We start from the raw sequence: 20279 nt of genomic DNA, 5'->3' as shown, positions 1-20279 counted from the left end.
AAAAATGTTTATACCCTGACAGAAGTAGTTTCTGGTCATTGTTCTTTAACCATGTTTCACAAACAATAACAACATCAATCTAGTGGGTACGTAGCTAATTTTCCAATAAAAAAAATTATTATTAATGCTTCTAGCATTAACAACCTTCAGAGATGCATCAAATGTTGCTGTCTGTGAACTGTCAAATTTTTTGACCTGGCAAAAATGCTGCCTTGTGTTTGTCAAATATTGTAAAATATCTGCTGCAAAAATTCTCTTCTCTGATTTTGATAAATACATGCCATCCTGTCTGAAAACATGTATGCCCAAAATTAGTTTCAGATTCTGTACACATTTCCATTTTTTGAAAACAGGTCTTTTTTTTGTAGATATTTGCCCAAAAATATTTTTATTCACGGTGACCTCACTGTCCTTACTATATGTGATTTGTGAAAAATATGTCCTAACTTGTATGTATCAATCCATGACATGCTTGTATTTTTCTGCATAAAGCTATTACTCATACCTTGTTTAAAATAATATAGCTTATGTAAAAAAAATAAAGCAGGGTGTAACATATAATGGTATATGGTTTTAAAAAGGAGTGTCAGTCTTAATGTGGTCATTTGGTCAGCTGTGCAGCTGGAGTTGAAGTAAAGAAATTGGTGTCCATGTCTCATGTCACTTGGATGTACACATAACAGTATTTTAGTTTCCTCTTAGTTGTTTTTGTTTCACTGAAACCAGTTAGAATATGTACTGTCTGCTGTTGCTCGTGCTGAAACAATAATTAAAACTGCCGGCTTTATCCCAGCAGAAATGTGATTGCACAGCTCCCTTTTCTGAACTGGAATTCAAATATTGCTGAAGGGGCTGAAACAACACATTTTTACCTAGTTGGAGTGCTGCTGAATTATTCACTTTTGCCACATTTTTGCTCTTCCTACTGTGTCAGAAGTTATTTTGTGATTGGAAGTGAGCTGGGGTGCAGGAAAGCTGTACTGTTTGTCTGATGTTCAGAAGAAAATGGGGGTTTTGTGGAACAGCAGAAATGTGATAGATACACTGTTTTAACTAACCCAAATGAGATGTAACTAGCCAGATTTATTATCTCTCTACATATTACAAACCGTAATAGTTTATGGTGTTCTCAGTGGTGGGTATTCGAAGGTCTACGTATTGTTTGTGACAGTGACTTGTGACATTAACACCAGTGTTTTTCTTCTTGATGGTGGAAGGTACACTAGGGCCTCTGATATCACATGCATGCTTTGCTGCACTGCTATTTTCTACATTTCTGAGCTTCATAATGTGTGTCTGAATACATTTTTGTTCTTGTTGAGCAGGTTCAATGCCACACGTATACTGGATACTGCTGGTGTGTCACCTCCGATGGAAAACCTATCAGTGGGTCTTCTGTGCAAAACAAAACTCCAGTTTGTTCAGGTAATGCTAAGGATTTTTTTCATGCATTTCTGGGTTTCTTTCTGTGGGATAGGAACATTGGAGGATTTTTCCAAGTCGCACAGCTTACTGAAGCCTTCTTTTTTAAATGCATTGTTTTAAACAGTAGCAAAAAATACGAATCAAGTGGATAGCTTGTTTGTTGTTTGTAGCTTTACTGTCTTTAGTCCTGCAAAATTGGTGTTGTATAAATGGATCAATTAATTAATTGGTTAATTGGGGTGGTTAACCTGTATAAATATGTTTGGTCAACTTGGTACACTTTGATCTGATGAAGTTTCCTTGTAAGACGAAAACACGGGAACAACATTAACCATTGTATTTAATAAATCTTACTTTGGCTTTATTGGTTCACTCTTCCAAGTTTGCTTATTTTTATGGTTTAAACGATAGCAACTTTTCCATTTGGTATTTAGTGGGGTCAGTGCTGTCCATTTGTTCCTACTATTCATGTTTATTTTTTAAGCCTCTAAGATTATTGTGGCATTTCTTCACAGTGAGACTTCCAACCACTTCTATTGCCAGTCAGAGAGGCACAGTGGTATTCCAAGAAGTGAGGAATATAGTGAGGAGCTATGGATGTTTTAACATCTGCCTTTCATTTCCATTGCCTCAGTGTTCTTAATTCCTGATGCAAAAGTATAACAAGATAGTTCTATGGAAATTCATAGGAGAAACTGTTCTATGAATCAGTGGAAAACTCTGGCATGAACGGAACTGACACTTGTGTAGAAATTTATATAGCACGGCAAATTTTCATACATCATCAGTATGACGTGGATATGCAGTGGGACACATTCTCCACTGATTACTCCAAGGGTTGAGTCATCCTGTTCAGGTTGTGCCTTAAGGCTACTTTTATTATTATTATTATTATTATTATTATTATTATTATTATTATTATTATTACTGTCTAACTCAAATTTTTAAACTATTGAATAGTTTGCTGCACAATATTTTCCTGATGTATATTTTACTGCATTTTGAACAGATAATATATACATTTTTATCAGTGGTAAATTAGGATTTGGTGCTCTACAATAAATTCTGTTAGATTCAGTTCCAGTATTTGTTTGTTAGCTGATGCCAGATAAGTTCTCTGTAATTACTGTATGCTAAAGGAGCCACGATTACAAGGTTGTTTGCATGTATCAGTTCAGTTTATTCATTAACTACTTGATGTTCTTCGTGTTTCACTGTTGCAGTCATCACACTTGGGTTATCTGCCTGCAGGTAGCCCTCAGTCGGCCCGAATACCAGAGTCTTGGGATTTCTGCATTGGATGCTGTCACCTCTTCCATAACGTCGACGCCATTACACCAGCTTTTCTTGCCACATGGGAGCCCAAAGCAGAAGCAGTTCACAAGTGCCGGTCGGCCTCTAACTGAAATTTTCGTTTTTCGAGTTTCAAACCCGAAATCTTCTAAAGCTAAGTACCCCATTGGGGATCCTTTTTCTTGCTCTAACTGATGTCAGAAAAAGTTAACAATTGTCTTGCCTGTGGAAAGCAAATACACAGAGATTTTCATTCCTACTGCTTCATCGATTTAGGTCCAGACCACAACGTTCCTCGCTGTAGGTTTTGTGCCTTGTTTAACACCCAAACTATTCATCGTCTAGATATCTTTGTCACTAAATTCTTTCGCTCTCGGTCTCCGTTTTCCGAATTGGCTTCCATAAGCCATCCGACTGTCGTCTTCTGAAAAAATGTAAGGATAAAGACAGAGACAGACAGCATAGTTCCAAAACTGCCGGCGACGCTTCCGTTAAGCTAGTCGCCAGTCCGCCGATACTCAATGAGGCTCTTTCGCAGCCCCTGATACCTGCTTCTACAAATTCGTAGGCCTCTGCTGAGACCCATTTGGAGTCTGGTATGCTGTGAGATGCTTCTTTGACTATAGAACCAGCGGATGTCTCTACCTTGTATGGGTCCGGAGCCTCTGCAGGCACTGGCTTCTGAGGGTGTATTCCAACCTTCCAATGTTCACATTAAACCGGCAGCTTCGTTTTTGACTAAAAATACCAAGTTTCTCTGGCCCAGAGTTCGCACTACGTCTAGAAAACCGATGACCAAAACACATGCTCAAGCTCTCTTGCTACAGAAACAAATGCTTAGCATGGCTGAAGATCTTATAATTTAATTAGGGGAAGCCAGCCTTCCCCCTCTAAAAGACAAAGAATTGATTTTCCTTCTGATTCTACAGACCATGAGTCGGATGACTCTGATCCCTCTGATTGCCAGGACATATCCTTATCTACCTATGAGGAATGAAGAGGATTCCATACCCTCTGCCTCCCCTCCAGAGGACTTTTCTTTTGGTGAAACCTTGCATACTTTAAAAGAGCATTTCCACTGGGAATGCCAGGACTACACTCAGTTCAAAAAGAGACTCAGAGAATTTTTAGACTTGCCTTAGCACAGGCCACTAGCTATACCCCTAGTCATAGACATTGTAGATGATGTCGTCATGGAATCCAGTCTTACTCCTGATACTTTACCACCAGCTCCTAGAAAGCCTGACAGGTACTACAGAGTACCTGACTCTCACAAATTTCTCTTCAAGAATCCCACTGCAGATCCAGAGACTATTTCTTAGGGACCTAAAGGCATTAAGGCAACTACAGCCAAAAACCCTACCCCTTCGGACAGGGACTCTAGAGCTTTAGACAGATGGGGTAAGAAGGTATGTACCTCTGCATCTCTTGCCATCAGGGTTTGAATTGCCAGTTTCACATGTTGAAGTACCAGTAGCATATTATGGAACTAATTAAACAAAAAATGTTGTTGCTTCCATATTGTACAGAAAATAAAGATTTAAAACAATTAATGCATTCTGCAAACCAAGGCAGTAGACATACTTTGCAGTGTAGTTTTGATGTGTTAGAAGCATCTTGCAGGGCTGCTGTCACTGGGCCTGTGCTGAGAAGGCATGCTTGGCTGAAGGAGCAAATCTTGCCAGACCATGTCAAAGCAAAATTAACAGATGCTCCATTAAACCAGGAAAAGTTGTTTGGCACAAAAGCAGAAGAAGTTCTTAAAAAGATGGAGGAAAAGGCTAAATCTATGCAAACTGTTAAAGATTTCTTAGAGGTGCAGCCACCTAGATTCAGTGGGCATTGGCCTTCTAAAAACTGGTCCTTTCCAGTCCCTCGCAGATATTCTCAGTCCAAACCCAGGGGCAACAAGCCACCAAGACTACAGTCTCAGGGTGTGCAGAGATCTAAACAACGGAGTGCTCCCTCCTCTAAAACAGGGAGTGGTAAGCCACCCCATTATGGAAAAAGTTCACAATGACTTGTCTGTCTTCCTTCCAAGCAAAGCCCAATTACTTTCACCCCTAGGAGAAAAACTTGCCTTGCATGCACAAAACTGGATGTCCATTACCCAGGATCGATGCGCCCTAAACATTGTATTCCAGCGATACAAAACTTCCACTCACTGTCAACCCCAAGTGGGTTGCCAAACCTTCCTCCAAACCAGTGGGCAGAGGCTCAAAAGCAAGTGCTTTCTCTTCTCAGTATCAGGGCTATTCAACCTGTGCCAATAGAGCAAAGGTGACAGGGTTTCTACTCCAGACTATTCCTGGTGCCCAGAAAAGAGTGCTGTTGGCGCCCTATCCTAGAATTCTCAATACCTTCCTGGTGGTCCCAAAATTCAAAATGTGGCCTCTGCAACAGCTTCTTCCTATGCTAGCCAAGGACGCCTGGCTAGTCACCCTAGACTTAAAAGAAGCTTATCTGCACATCCCCATAAGGGAATCTTGCAGGAAATATCTGCATTTCAGGGCAAGCTCTGTGCACTATCAGATCTCTGCACTGTCCTTTGGCTTATCTACTGTGCCCAGGGTATTCACAAAATGCCTGGCTCCAGCCATTGCATACTGCAGGCAGAGAAATATTCAAGTTTACCCATTCTTGGATGATTGCCTGATTCAGGTGGAAAGTCAGGAATTGCTAATTCAGTACCTGGCATTTGTAAACAGACTTCTAACTTCCCTGGGGTACACCATCAATGAAAAGCAACCACAACTTGTGCCCAACCAAAAGATTGTATTCCTGGGAGCAAGCTTGAACACAACTTCCCAGATGGCATTCCTCACTCCAGAAAAACAGGCTTATTTGACAAACTACTTCAAACTAATGGCCACCAAAACCCAGCTATCTGCAAGGAAAATACTGCAAGCCCTAGGGTTCATGGCCTCATGCATTCTACTAATTCCATATGCAAGATTGCATATGAGGAAATTTCAATGGTACTTAAAAATTCTCCGGTGTCAACATTCTTCTCAGGACCTTTGGTGGGCAGAGGCATGCAGCCACAACAAGGGACTTCCTTTCACTCAACCCCTTGCCGCCCAAACCCTGACAACAGACACATCAGACTTTGCGTGTGGGGCTCACATGGCAGGCAAATACATTAAAAGCAAATGGAGCCCAGAACAAATTCCCCTGCATATCAATCAAAAAGAAATGTTAGCTGTACAGAATGCTCTGACAGCCTTCAAATACCTTATCCTTCCAGGACAACTCCTGATAAAGACAGACAACACCACAGTTATGTGGTACATAAACAAGCAGGGGGGAGCTCATTCCTACCTTCACCGTAGATTAGCCATGGCCCTGTGGAACACAGCCCTGAGCAACCAAGTGCACCTGCAAGCTCAATTCCTGCCAGGCAAACAAAATTCACTGGCAGATGACTTAGCAGAAATCTAATGGACCCACACAAGTGGAAGCTGGAACCCAACTCATTCAATCTTCTAATCCACAGGTGGGGGACTCCAGCGGTGGACCTCTTTGCCTCCCCCCAAACCATCAATTGAGCAAATTTTGCACTAGAAATCCCCACAGGAAAGCATGGAAAGTGGATGCCATATCCTTTACATGGGAAAACCTCTCAATTTATGCCTTTCCCCCTCTGCCCCTCCTCTCAAAAGTACTACTCAAGATCAAACAGGACAGGCCAAGGACAATCCTTATTGCCCCAGACTGGCCATGCCAGCACTGGTACCCTCTCCTACACAGTCTGACAGCAGTGCCACTTACATCAGACCCCCCCCCTGCTGTCCCAGCAGGAGGGACAGATTTTGCATCCATAGCTGCAAACCCTGAACCTTGCAGCCTGGCTTATCCCCTGAATACACCACCAGCAATCCTCAGCAAACAGGTGCTGGATGTCATCCTTGAGGCCAGAAAGCTTAGTACTAGGAAATCCTATTCAGAAAAGTGGAAAAGATATTGTTCTTGGAGCCAGTCTCAAGGAAAGGACACAGCTGTGCCCACCTTACCTCAAATCCTAGATTACCTAGCAGAGCTACTCCACAAAGGCCTATCCTCATCAATTAAAATTCATGCCTCTGACATCTCAGCTCACTACAATACTGAGCCACCTCTCTTTTCTCCCCTCTCATCAAACAGTTCCTGAGAGGAGCTAACATTTAAGGTCCCCAAGGAGAGCTCCCACCCCTGCCTGGGACCTTAACTTTGTACTAGAGAAGCTCACACTTCCCCCTTTTGAGCCTGCTGCAGCAGAGTTAAAATTCCTCTCTTGGAAAACAGACTTACTTCTAGTCATCACTTCAGCAAGAAGAGTGTCTGAGTTACAGGCACTAATGGCTGTGGAACCCTTCATTATTTTCCATGTGGACAGGGTTTCCCTCAGGTCTAACCCATCATTTATGCCCAAGGTGGTATCCAGTGTGGCTTTAAACCAGTCAATCCATTTACCAACCTTTTTCCCTAATCTTCAGAATAAAGCATCCTATACTCCTTGGACGTGCACAGATAGCTCAGGTTCTACCTTGACAGAACTAAACATTTCAGAAAATCTGACCAGCTGCTAGTCAGCTTTGCTATAGGGGCAGAGAGGGCAAGGCCATTTCAAAGCAAACCATTTCCAAGTGGATAGCACACGGCATCCATTTCTGCTACAAACACCATGGAAAACCTACCCCACAGAGGATCAGAATTCATTCCACTAGAGCTACCTCAACCTCTACAGCATTCCTCAGGGGAGTCCCTACCAGGGACATCCTGGAAGCTGCAACCTGGAGTTCTGTACACACCTTCACCAAACATTACCACTTAACCTATTTTTTCTAACTCCAGAGCTGGATTTGCCACACCAGTCTTACAAGGCCTGCTAGCCAACCCCAATACTTCTTGACTGCCTCCATCCTTCCTCAGCTTCGGGAATCAACCCAAGTGTGATGACTGCAACAGTGAAACATGAAGAACATAGTACAGTTGTGTACACTTACCATAAATGTAGATGTTCAAGTGTATTCACTGTTGCAGTCCTGGTTACCTGCCCTCCAGCCCTCTGACTTTTCTGTTCTTTCCACCTGTCCTCTTTTTGGTCATATCTTATGGCAATGGTATTTACTTTTTACTGGAGGTGTTCCACACCTTGTAATTGCTTCCTATTTTAGGGGCCCCTGACATCCTGGGCAAAAAAAAACTGATGTAATGGTGTCGACTGCATGTTTTATACCCCTGATGACCTGATGTCATGGAAGAGGTGACTGCATCTGATGCAGAAATCCCAAGACTCTGGTATTCTGGCCGACTGAGTGCTACCTGTAGGCAGATAACCCAAGTGTGATGACTGGAACAGTGAATACATTTGAACATCTACATTTATTTTAAGTGCACACAACTGTACTTTTTACCCCCTCTTGGGTTTTCTGAGACTGCCTTGTCATGATACTTTTTAATTTTTACTATTTAGTAAGTTATTTCTTACTGGTCAAATGTTTTCAGCTGTCATATGTATAGTTCTACATCTGAGGCATGCCAGCAACTTGCTGTTTGAGGATAAAAATTGTATAGGTTAATACTTATTTGTCCTTTAAATCTAAAATATTGTCTACTTTGGCATCTAATTATGTTGATGATCATATGTATATGTAAGAGGATTACATTATATTAGCCTGGATGCCTGTTGAAATAAGTATCTTAAAGAAGATTCTCAGAGTAGCAAACTTTAAATGCAGTTAGGGATAACACATACTAACTCAAAAATTGAGGCATGTTGGAGTACACCCCCTTCTCCAGGGTAAGTCAATGTTAGAGTTACTGTATATAAGTAGCAGGGGGCTCAACAAAAGGACGTAATGTGTTTATTTATTTATTTAATCATTAGAAACTGCATAGGTTCATAGGAGATTACTAGGCTAATGACTCAAGGGCCTTTACAAGCCTAGCCACTATAACCCAAGTTTACTCAGTATATGGCCCTCTTAAGTAGGAAGATGGCTTGGATTTGTGCCTATGCCTTGAATATTTTACAAGAGTTTACAGATTTTACAGATTGCTCCTGTCCATAAGGGACATAGGTGCCACTCTAGGTGTGAATTTATGGTTCCACATATATCTATCCAGGTTGGTCTTGAAGAGGGCCAGGGAAGGATTCTGCTTAATGCGAATAGGAAGCCTATTCTAAAGAACGGGCACTCTCTGAGACACATCTGTCTCTCCAGCATGCTCTGTTTGATTCACTGACTAAATTTAGATCCCTATAACAAGTGACCCTCGTACTGTTTGTCTTGCGGATATGTGGCAGCTCTTTTAAGGCTGGATTTATGAGTGCCTTGTAGGTCAGGCATAGGTCACCCCTTAACAGTCGATAGGAAACAGAGTAAAGGGAAATAGCTTTGAGTCTATCTGCATAAGATGTGTTTAAACCTTGTATTTTCTTAGTGAGGAACTTCTGAGGTCATTCCAGCTCTTGTACATGTCTAGTCATTTCAAATGGCACATTGTACTCCATTATTGTTTTAATATACAGTGGGAATATAATCTCCTTGGATCTGGATGCCATACTTATAAGTTGTGCCACATAAAAGGACTTCCTCACCACTGTGGACAAGTGACAGTCAAAGTTCAGACTATTATCTATCTCTGTACCTGGATCCCCCCACCTCTGAGCCTACTCTTAGGGGTTAGCTGGTAATGTTGTAGTTAGCAAGGGTATTATTTGACTTTCCAAAGGGTACAATAATGCATTTCTTCTTCTTTGGTTTCGGGCCATGGTTCTGACACCAATCATTTGCCTGATTTAGACTCTCGTGAAGGATATCTACATCATCGGGGATTCAGTGATTACCCCGAGCTTGCAATCATCTGCAGACTTTGTCATCCAGAGGGCTTCTGCATTGACCTTAGTATCTGAGAAGTATATTCTGAGCAGGAGTGGTCCCAGCACTGAACCCTGTGACATACTACTAGTAATTGGCCTCTTGCTGGAACTTGAATCAACCAGTTTAACCACGTGTCCTGTTATTGAGCTAATTCACTGTCCATCTTGTGATATGAGGATTTATGCCCAGTTTTGTGAGTTTACTTATAGTACCTGAGTGGGGGATTGTGTCAAATGCCTTGGTCAGGTCAAGGTAGATGGTATGTAGTGTTGTGCTGTCATCCATGGCCTCAGTGACCTTCTCAACGAAGGCCACCACATTTTGTAACCATGACCTCCCCTTGACAAAGCCAAATTATTTTGGGTCCAGTGTTTGGAGGTTACCTATGTTGTTATGTGTCAGGTCCATGATTACTGTTTCCATGGCCTTACAAGTAAGACTAGTCAGGATTATAGGTCTGCATTTTCATGGGACAGTTGACAGTCATCCTTTATGGCGGTGGATGACCATAGCTGATGTTCTTCGTGTTTCACTGTTGCAGTCATTACATTTGGGTAATCCTGCTGGCAGGTTGCCCTCAGCCGGCCTGAATTCCAAAGTCTTGGGTCCTGCGTCAGTTGCTGTTGCCCCTTCCCTGACGTCAGTGCGCCAGGGGTATAAAAGAAGTGGCCGATGCCATTTTCTTCAGTCTTTCTTGCCGCGCGGTGCCCGAAGCAGAAGCACTTCGCAAGTGCCGGTCGGCCAACTCCTGAAATTTTCATGTTTGAGTTTCAGAACCGAAGTCTTCAATAAAGCTAAGTACCTCATTGGGGAAACTTTTTTCTTTCTCCAGACCGATGTCAGAAAAAGTTAATAATTGTATTACTTGTGGAAAGCAAATACCTCATAAGGATTTTCATTCTTGCTGTATTCCTTGCCTAGGCCCAGATCACAACATTTCTGATTGTCGGTTTTGTGCTAGATTTAACCAACACACTATTAAGCGTCAGTATTCTTTTGCTTTAAAGTATTTTGGTAGCAGGTTTAATTTTACTAAAATGTCATTGGATAGCCATCCAACTACCGGAGTTTACAAAAAATGCAAAGAAAAGGATAAAGAAAAACTACCGAGGTCCAAAACCGACAACGAAGCTTCTCCTAAGCCAGTAGCCGGTTCGCCGGTTCTCAGTGAGGTGCTTTCTCAGCCCCTGACACCCACTACTTTAGAGTGTCCGGCCGCTACCGACTCACACGTGGAGTCGGCCATGTTGCTGGATACCCAAAGTATTGGAGCCTCAGACGCTAATCCCGCAGATGGGTCCGGAGCCGCTGAGCAGGTACCAGCTTCTGAGGGTGTATTCAGACCACAACATCTTTACATTAAAACAACTTCAGCTTCAAAGACAAAGACTAAAGCAGCTTCTAAAGCAAAGAAACAAGCTCAAGAGCCACGTGTACAGGCCTCTATGCCCAAAAAACAGATGATCAAGATGGCCGAAGACCTGATTACCTTGATCAGGGGTTCCCATCTCCCTCCTGATAAGAGGACTAGGCAAGAGACTGACTATGAATCTTCTGATCAGGTTTCTGTTTCTTCTGATTCCTCTTCTGATCAGGGATATTCTTTACCCCCCTATGAGGATTCTGATGCTGAATAATCTATACCTTCAGCATCCCCTCCTGAGGATTATTCCTTTGGGGAGACCTTGCATACCATGAGGGAGCATTTTCACTGGGAAAGCCAAGATTTTTTCAGAATCAAAAAAGAGGCTCAGGGATTTCCTTTTACTACCACAGCACAGGCCTCTAGCCATTCCTCCTGTGTTAGACATTGTAGATGATGTGTTTTCAGAGTCTAGTTTGACCCCTGACTCCTTACCTCCAGCTCCTGTTAAGCCTGGCAGATATTACAGGGTTCCTGACTCACACAAATTTCTTTTTAAAAACCCTGTTGATGAACCAGAAACTATTTCACAGGGTCCCAAGGGAGTTAAGGCCTCTTCAGCAAAAAACCCAACCCCCTCTGACAGGGATTCAAGGGCTCTGGATAGATGGGGAAAAAAGGTTTAAACTTCTGCAACTTTGGCTATAAGGGCCTTAAACTGTCAGTTTCATATGCTCAAGTATCAGCAACATCTCATGCGATTGCTTAAACAGAAAATGATGTTAAATTCTTTTTTTTCAAAACAGGTTTATTGTTTTAACATATAAGAGAAATATCATAACAATTTTATACAAGTAATTAAAAATAGGTATTATTATAATATTCAACAAAACAACTAAAGTATTTACAAAGACATCCACTACAATCAGATCAATTAATTAAACTAAAATACCGTGCTATTGAAATTAGAATTTTTTTAACAAATTTTGTAAATTATCCCATACAATATAATATGATGTTTTTCTAGTTGTTCTCATTCTAATTGTGCTTATTTCCATATGGCACATTATATTCATAACATTTTAAATTCATTGAACGAAGGAGGTGTATCTGAAATCCAATTTCTAGTTATTATTTTCCTGGTCACTGCTAGGATAGACCATAACAAGGGAAGCTTAATCTTTTAACACATTGAGGTACAGGTGTGTTGAATAATATAAGAGACTTAGAAATAATGAAATTATCTGTAAAAGAGCCTGCAAAAATTCATTAATTGACTTCCAGTATTCTTTCAACTTCATACAGTCATAAAACATATGAGCCCAGTCAGCATTAATTTCTACATTACATCTCTTACATAGATTATCTTTATTATTTATTTTATTCATCATCAAAGGTGTATAAAAGATCTATGTAAAATTTCCATGTATAAAGTCTCCAGACAATGGAAGATGTAGTTCTATAAGCAGATTCCAATATATATTGTTTATCTTGTTGAGTTGGTGGGTCCCCATTAATAGAGGTGAAATAATTCCAGTATGAATCTACACTGTAAAATGTTTCTTGTCTGATAATTTTATGTATATATGAAAGTTTACCTTTATCAGAAACTTTATGCTGTAAATTTAATATCAAGTAATCAATCAGTTTTGGAATAGATTCTTTAACTGTTATAGACATTAGATCTATTCTATCAATGAGATGTTGTCTAAAGATCTGAACCTCTAACCAGCAAGTTTCTCTTAGATCAAATTCTTGTTTTAAGAAATCTAGATTTTTAACTTTATTATCAGATATCAGCTGATACCAGTACTTTAGATCATTATCTATAGCTAAATGAGCTCCTTCAGAAGTAGATGACATAAGCATACCCTGAGTATACATTATAGGGAACACAATAAAATTCCATTCCCTATACTTAGGGTGCATGAATATAAAGTTACGATAACTAATAATAATATTTAATGGGTAACAAACCATATGTTTAGGTGTAATAGGTGAAGTACAAAATTCCTTTAGCAACCACAACATGGAGTTATTTACAATCATATTTTTATGTGTTAAGGAGATTTTCATGAAGTGCATACTAATTAGCTCCCAATAATCTTTCCATTTTGCGATATATGACTGATCTATTAATAAAGTAATAACTTTTATAATAGAAGAGATAATATATAAATTAAAGTCTGGAAAAGAAATACCCCTTGAGACCAGCTATTAGTATGTTTCTTTAATGCAATCCTAGGTCTATTAGGTGCCCATAAGAAATTTAACATTAGTGTATTCAGTTTCTTGATAATTATTTTTGTAGGTGAAAGTATTATTGATTGTATTAAGTATAAAATCTTGGGGAATATTATCATTTTAATAATTGTAAGTCTCTCCTCCATAGTAAAAACATATTATTCCAGGTATTAAAAAGATTTTGTATATTAAGAAAACAGGTATTATAGTTATTATATATAATAGATTTAATATCTTTAGATAGTATTATACCTAAATAAGTTATCTGACCTGAATTGGGTACATATTTAGTAAAATCACTAATGAGAATATTTTTTCGTATATATAGGTAGTATTTTAGTTTTTTCTTCATTGAATATTAAACCAGAAATACTTTTAAAATTCATCATTTTATCAAATAAAGACTGCATAGAAGAATTAGATCCTGCTGATGTAATTAGAACATCATCTGCAAAAAGTTGAATTTTTGATGTTGTATTTTCGTCTATTTCAAAACCCTCTATGTCAGTACTGTTTCTAAACAAATTAGCCCAAGGCTCCATTACTAAAGTGAATAATAGTGGAGAAAGTGGACATCCTTGCTTTGTACCTTTAAGAATGGGTATTTTTTGTGAAACATATGTTCCTACCTTAATATCAGCCAGCGTTCCTTTGTATAAATGCTCAATTAAATTTACAAATGCATCAGAGAAGTTTGTGCATTTCAGTAAGGTAAACAGATAGTCCCAACTTACTGAATCAAATGCTGAACCTATATCAAGACTAATAAGTGTTAAATCTTTCTTTTTCCTATTTGCAAAATCAATTAATGTTAAAGTTCTTCTTATATTATCAAAAGTATTTCTATTTACAATGAAGCCCGTCTGATCTATATCTATAATGCCGGGGATGATTGTCTTCAATCTATCAGCAAAAATACTCATAAACATTTTATAATCAACATTAAGTAATGAGATGGGTCGATAAGAAGAACATCTAGTTGGATCTTTATTAGGTTTTAAAATTGGTGAAATAAATGTATATTGCCAAGATGGGGGGGTTATTAACTCAGTTTGGGCCAAAATAAAAACCTTATGTATTAATGAATATGTAGTTTTAGAAAGGATTTTATATATCTGTGGTATAATACCATCATTATCCGGTGCTTTGTTTGATTTAAGCTTATTTATTTGTGTAATAACTTCTGTATATGAAATACTCTTGTCCAATAGTTTAATCTGTTGTTTATTAAGCTTTTTATTCATGTTTGTGGTTATAAACTCCTTTATTTTATCTTTAGGTTCCATGTTAATGTTGTTATGGTTAATCTTGTGAAAGTGATTTCTAAATTCATCCAGTATTTCTGGTATACTAGAAACATTCTTCTTTTTCCTTAGAGAAAAGATTTCTTTGATATGGTTTTGTTTATTCAATCTTTTTGTTTTATTTTTAAGTCTATGTAAGTATTTGGGGCTTATTGAATAAGACAAAAACTTGTATTTCTCTAAAGTTATTTTAACTTTATGAGTAAAAATTTCTTTGTATTTCTCATTTAGTGTGTTTATTTCTTCAATAACTTTCTTGTCCATAATATTTTCTTTATTATTATGTTTAATGATGTTAAATTCTGAATGTGCTGAAAACAAGGAAATGCAGGATATATTGCATGCAGCTGAACAAGCTGGAAACCATAATTTGCAATGTGGTTTTGATTCATTGGAGGCCTCCTGCAGGGCCGCAGTTATGGGTTCTGTAATTAGGAGGCATGCTTGGTTAAAGGAACAAAATCTGCCTAATCATGTTAAGGTTAAGTTACTGGATGCACCTTTACAGCATGATACTTTTTTTGGTGCTAAGGCAGAAGAGGTGTTAAAGAAAATGGAAGACAAAGCTAAATCTATGCAAACGGTTAAAGAGTTTTTACAGGTACAGCCACCTAGGTTTAGTAGACACTGGCCTACAAAAAAATGGTCCTTTCCTGTGTCAGACAGACCTCAAAGGGGCAGATCCAGATGCCCAAGGGGCAGATCCCAGGCGCACGGTTCTTATAGGTCAAAACAATGGGGTGCTTCTAGCTCCAAAGCTGGAGAAGATAAAGCACAAACATACAGAAAGCAGTCCCAGTGACTTTCCCCTGCCTGCACCAAGCACTTATCTTCTGGCAGCACCTTTAGGGGGAAAATTAGCACTTATTTCTCAAAATTGGCACATTATAACCCAGGACAAATGGGTTCTAAATATAGTGTCACAAGGCTATAAATTCCATTTCCATACTCTGCCAAAGGCAAATGGCTGGCCAGATCTGCCAAAAAATCAGTGGGCAGAGGCACATCCCTCATGGACATGAGGGCCATTCAGCAAGTACCAGAGCAAGAGCGAGGACAAGGATTTTACTCAAGACTGTTCTTGGTACCCAGAAAGGACAAGGCCTGGAGGCCAATACTGGACCTATCTATTCTGAACACATTCCTGGATATTCCAAAATTCAAAATGTTGACTTTGCAGCAGCTTCTGCCCATGCTGGGCAAGAACACTTGGCTTGTGACTTTAGACCTAAAAGAGGCATACCTGCATGTTCCAATCAGACAATCGTGTAGAAGACACCTCAGATTCAAGGCTGGTTCAATACATTACCAATTCTCTGCACTGCCCTTTGGCTTATCTACTGTGCCCAGGGTCTTTACAAAGTGCCTGGCACCAGTAATTGCATTCTGCAGACAAAGAGGAATACAAATATACCCTTACTTGGACGACTGTCTAATTCAAGCAGAGAACAAGGACATTCTTCTACAACATCTGGTGTTTGTGAAGACTACTAACATGCCTAGGGTACACAGTCAACAAAAAGAAATCAAAACTAGTACCCTCTCAAGATATAACATTCCTGGGTGCAAGCTTGAATACAACTTCCCAGATGGTTTATCTCATGCCAGACAACAAAGGCAACTGGCTACCTATTTCACAATGTTGGCAACAAAGGCCCAGTTATCTGCAAGAAAAATTCTGCAGGCTTTGGGCTTCATGGCATCCTGCATCCTACTAATTCCATATGCAAGACTGCATATGAGGAAACTTCAATGGTACCTAAAGAGTGTTTGGACTCAATGCTGCCACAGCCTGGAAACAATGATTACGCTCATTCCCTGCCTGAGACAGGAGTTTCGATGGTGGGCAAAGGCTTGTCACCAGAACAAGGGACAGCCATTCACATTACCCACAGCCAGGCAGACACTAACAACGGATGCATCAGATTATGCCTGGAGGGCCCACGTGGCAGTTAGATGCATTCAGGGCACATGGACCTCAAACCAAATGCATCTACATATCAATCAAAAGAGATGCTAGCTGTACAAAATGCCCTGACAGCCTTCAAGGACCTACTTCAACCGGGAACACTACTGATAAAGACAGACAACACCACGGTCATGTGGTATATAAACAAGCAGGGGGGCACAAATTCTTACCCCCTTTGCAAACTAGCTATGACATTGTGGGACACAGCTTTGACTTACCAGGAAAGGAAAATACTCTGACAGACGAATTAAGCAGAAACCTCATGGATCCCCACGAGTGGCAGCTGGATCCACAAGTCTTCAGCATGATAACAAGGAAATGGGGATGCCAGGACATAGATCTATTTGCCTCCCCTCACAACTACCAACTAAAAAGATTCTGCACAAGGACTTATCACAGGCAAGCATGGAAAGTGGACGCCCTATCTTTCAGCTGGAAAAACCTATCAGTATATGCCTTCCCTCCAATATCTCTCCTCCCCAAGGTACTCCTAAAGGTCAGACAGGAGAAACCAAAGATGATACTGATTGCCCCAGACTGGACCCGCCAGTACTGGTATCCAATCCTAAAGAACTTGTCTCATTACCCAGCTTGGACCTTACCTCATTTACCTCGTCTACTGTCCCAGCAAAACAATCAGATCCTGCACAGCCAACTCAGGACATTAAACCTGGCAGCATGGTGGATAATGTAGTCATACAAAAAACACCTCTCAGCAAAGTTGTGATGGATATCATTCTGGAAGCCAGAAGGCCTAGTACAAGAAAGTCTTATGCTGGAAAATCGAAGAGATTCTGTGCTTGGAACCAGGCACAAGGAACTGATACAGCTGTACCAAATATTCCTCAGATTTTGCAATACTTAACTGAGATGCTGAACAAAGGCCTATCCTTTTCATTGATTAAAATTCATGCCTCTGCCATTTCGGCTCATTACAATACAGAGCCACCAATTTTTTCTCACCCTTTATTAAAGCAGTACCTCAGAGGTGCAAAAAATGTAAGGCCTCCAAGGAGATCACCAATACCTGCATGGGACCTCAACTATGTCTTGGAAAAGCTCACCTTGCCTCCTTTTGAGCCAGTGGCTACTGTTGATATAAAGTTTTTATCTTGGAAAACAGCTCTGCTCCTAGCAATTACTTCAGCAAGACAAGTTTCAGAGCTACAGGTGCTCATGGCTGTGGAGCCTTTTATCATTTTTTATTCAGACAGTGTCTCTCTGAGAACAAACCCAACATTTATGCCTAAAGTGATGTTCGGTGTCGCTCTTAACCAAACTATTTATCTGCCAACTTTTTATCCAAATCCACAGAACAAGGGGGAGAGAATTCTGCACTCTTTGGATGTACACAGACAACTTAGATTCTACTTGGACAGGACCAAAGCTTTCAGGAACACAGAGCAATTACTAGTGGCATATGCTGCAGGATCACAAGGAAAGGCTATTTCAAAGCAGACTATCTCAAAGTGGATAGGCCACTGCATTTGTTTATGCTATTCACACCATGGAAAACCAGTGCCTAAGGGCATTAGGTCACATTCCACCAGTGCTGCAGCTACTTCAGCAGCTTTTCTTAGAGGAGTTCCGACCAGAGACATTTTAGAGGCGGCGACTTGGAGTTCAGTGCACACCTTTACAAAGCATTACCATCTGCCATTCTACTCTAAATCCAGAGCAGGCTTTGCCACTGCAGTTCTGCAGGGACTCATAGCCGCTCCTAATGCTGTTTAGCTCCAGCCTCCCAACCATAGCTTTGGGACTCTACCCAATTGTAATGACTGTAACAGTGAAACATGAAGAATATAGTACAGTTGTGTACACTTACCATAAATGTAGATGTTCAAGTGTATTCACTTTTGCAGTCCAAGTTACCCACCTGCCATCCCTCATTTCTTTGCTGGAACTTATCTGTACTTCTCTATTCTATACAACCTATGTGGTGTATTTGCTTGTAAATGAAGGCAAAATATATACTTTGGTGCATGCATGTTTTATTGACATATTTTTAGCCTACCCTTTTGGGGGCATCTGACATCTGGGGCAAGAAAAACTGAAGAAAATGGTGTCGACTGCATCTTTTATACCCCTGGCACACTGATGTCAGGGAAGAGGCGACAGCAACCGACGCCGGACCTAGACCTTGGAATTCAGGCCAGCAGGATAACCCAATTGTAATGACTGCAGCAGTGAATACACTTGAACATCTAGATTTATGGTAAGTGTACACAACTGTACTTTCTGCCTCTCACATTATTTATGTACAAGACATTAGATGTCATGTTTTTTTAATGCTACCCAAGATTCACCATTCTGAATTCATATTTGAAGTACAGCTGGATGCAGTTAAAAAGTTACAATATTTTGGAAGCTTTTCTGCATCCTTTGTCACAAACAATGACTAGAATATTTCCTCCTGTGATCCTGCACTTCTGATTTGCTGCTGCTGTTCTCACTGGGCAATGCTGTGATATTTTAGTTACTTATATCCAAACTAGATGGTATGTGTATTGTTTATGGACTACCCAACTCTCAGGTTGGAGTCAGAGGACAGGATTCTGTAAAGGTGTAGCCTACGCTAGAGTTAAACATTGTAAATATTCAACCAAATCAGCGTCTCTTTTAACTATATTGTAATATTTCGTAGAAGTACTCCATGGCGGAGGTAAGAGAATCTTGGCAGACTAATTTGCTGTATTTTCTTGGGTATCAGCTTCTTAAACTATGGTGCAGTGGAAATCTGACTACAATTATTTGCCTTCCCTTTGTACTTTAACATTTTATTTGTTGCCAAAATAAACACTTATTCATTCAGAATATGTAGGATCTGAGAGTAAAAAAAGTAGGATTGTGGAAAAAGAGTATTATAGATGCAACCTATGAACCTAAGCTTTAAAATGCAAATTTAAAATGAGTGATGTCTAAATCCTTTATTTTGCATGCATATTCATTTCCCTGCATTTCAAGCTGTGAATAATTTATTAGAAAAAAAATCAAACTACTGTTTCTTATAGTATTTATAAATGGGAGTGCCCTGTATAAATTTATTTTTTTGTTTCAAACTTTTCAGACATATCATACAAAATTAAAGAAATGGACCTTATATTATTTCTAAATAATCTCTTTGTTTATATTTATTCATCTGTTTCCAACTTTTCAAACTGTAACAAACTAATTTTATAAGAAATATGATTACTTGGAAGAGAAGTCTGATTTTTTATGGTATTTTCCTGTCTTAAAATTACTTTTCACAAGAGCATACTAAATGTAGGTTTTGATTTTTGCACGTCTTATTCATATGGCTGTATAAAACATGTTTATTACACTGAAAAGATTAACATCCCTTCATAGAATTTATCATACCATGTAATTGCTGTATGCAGTACCATGGACAGAGAAAAATTGTGTATGAAAGAGAACACATTCAAAGAGGAATCCAGACTAAAATCATAAATTAAATATGTTTTGAATATTATTAATATGTACCACAGGCTGAAAATTCATTTACTAATTGTAAGGTTTAACCTGCTGCACTGTCCATAGAGGATGGACTGTCTTAATATTTGTAAATGTGTACTAAATTAACAGATATCCCTCAAAAACATTTTCCACACTTTTTACAAAAGCCTTTCTTTGAGAGGTGATCTGAGCCTAAGGCTGTCGTGTGTGTAGAGCAGGATCTTTGAATTACAGCACAGGGGGTAGTGTTTAATTGGGTGCCTGTCTTCACACTGCAGAGCCTTATGCATCATAGATTTAGTTATTGTTATATTATGCCTGTGTCACTGCTCCACTTACTAGTGGTGCTGTCTAAA

General features: G+C 39.6%; 1 protein-coding gene across 5 annotated transcripts in view; it reads left to right on the top strand.

Annotated features, from left to right (window-relative positions):
- The window catches only part of SMOC1 (SPARC related modular calcium binding 1), a 1430756-nt gene that overhangs the window by 609719 nt on the left and 800758 nt on the right, over positions 1-20279 (top strand). For all 5 annotated transcript variants that reach the window (XM_044074027.1, XM_044074032.1, XM_044074030.1 and 2 more), the window contains exon 4: positions 1326-1425. In XM_044074027.1, coding sequence (XP_043929962.1) covers positions 1326-1425 — 100 coding nt within the window. The remainder of the gene's footprint in view (positions 1-1325; positions 1426-20279) is intronic.

The sequence above is a fragment of the Protopterus annectens genome, chromosome 6.part0 (assembly GCF_019279795.1).
Source record: "Protopterus annectens isolate FY-2018-M chromosome 6.part0, PAN1.0, whole genome shotgun sequence".
Taxonomy (NCBI): domain Eukaryota; kingdom Metazoa; phylum Chordata; order Ceratodontiformes; family Protopteridae; genus Protopterus; species Protopterus annectens.
This window is presented reverse-complemented; position numbering and strand designations above follow the sequence as displayed.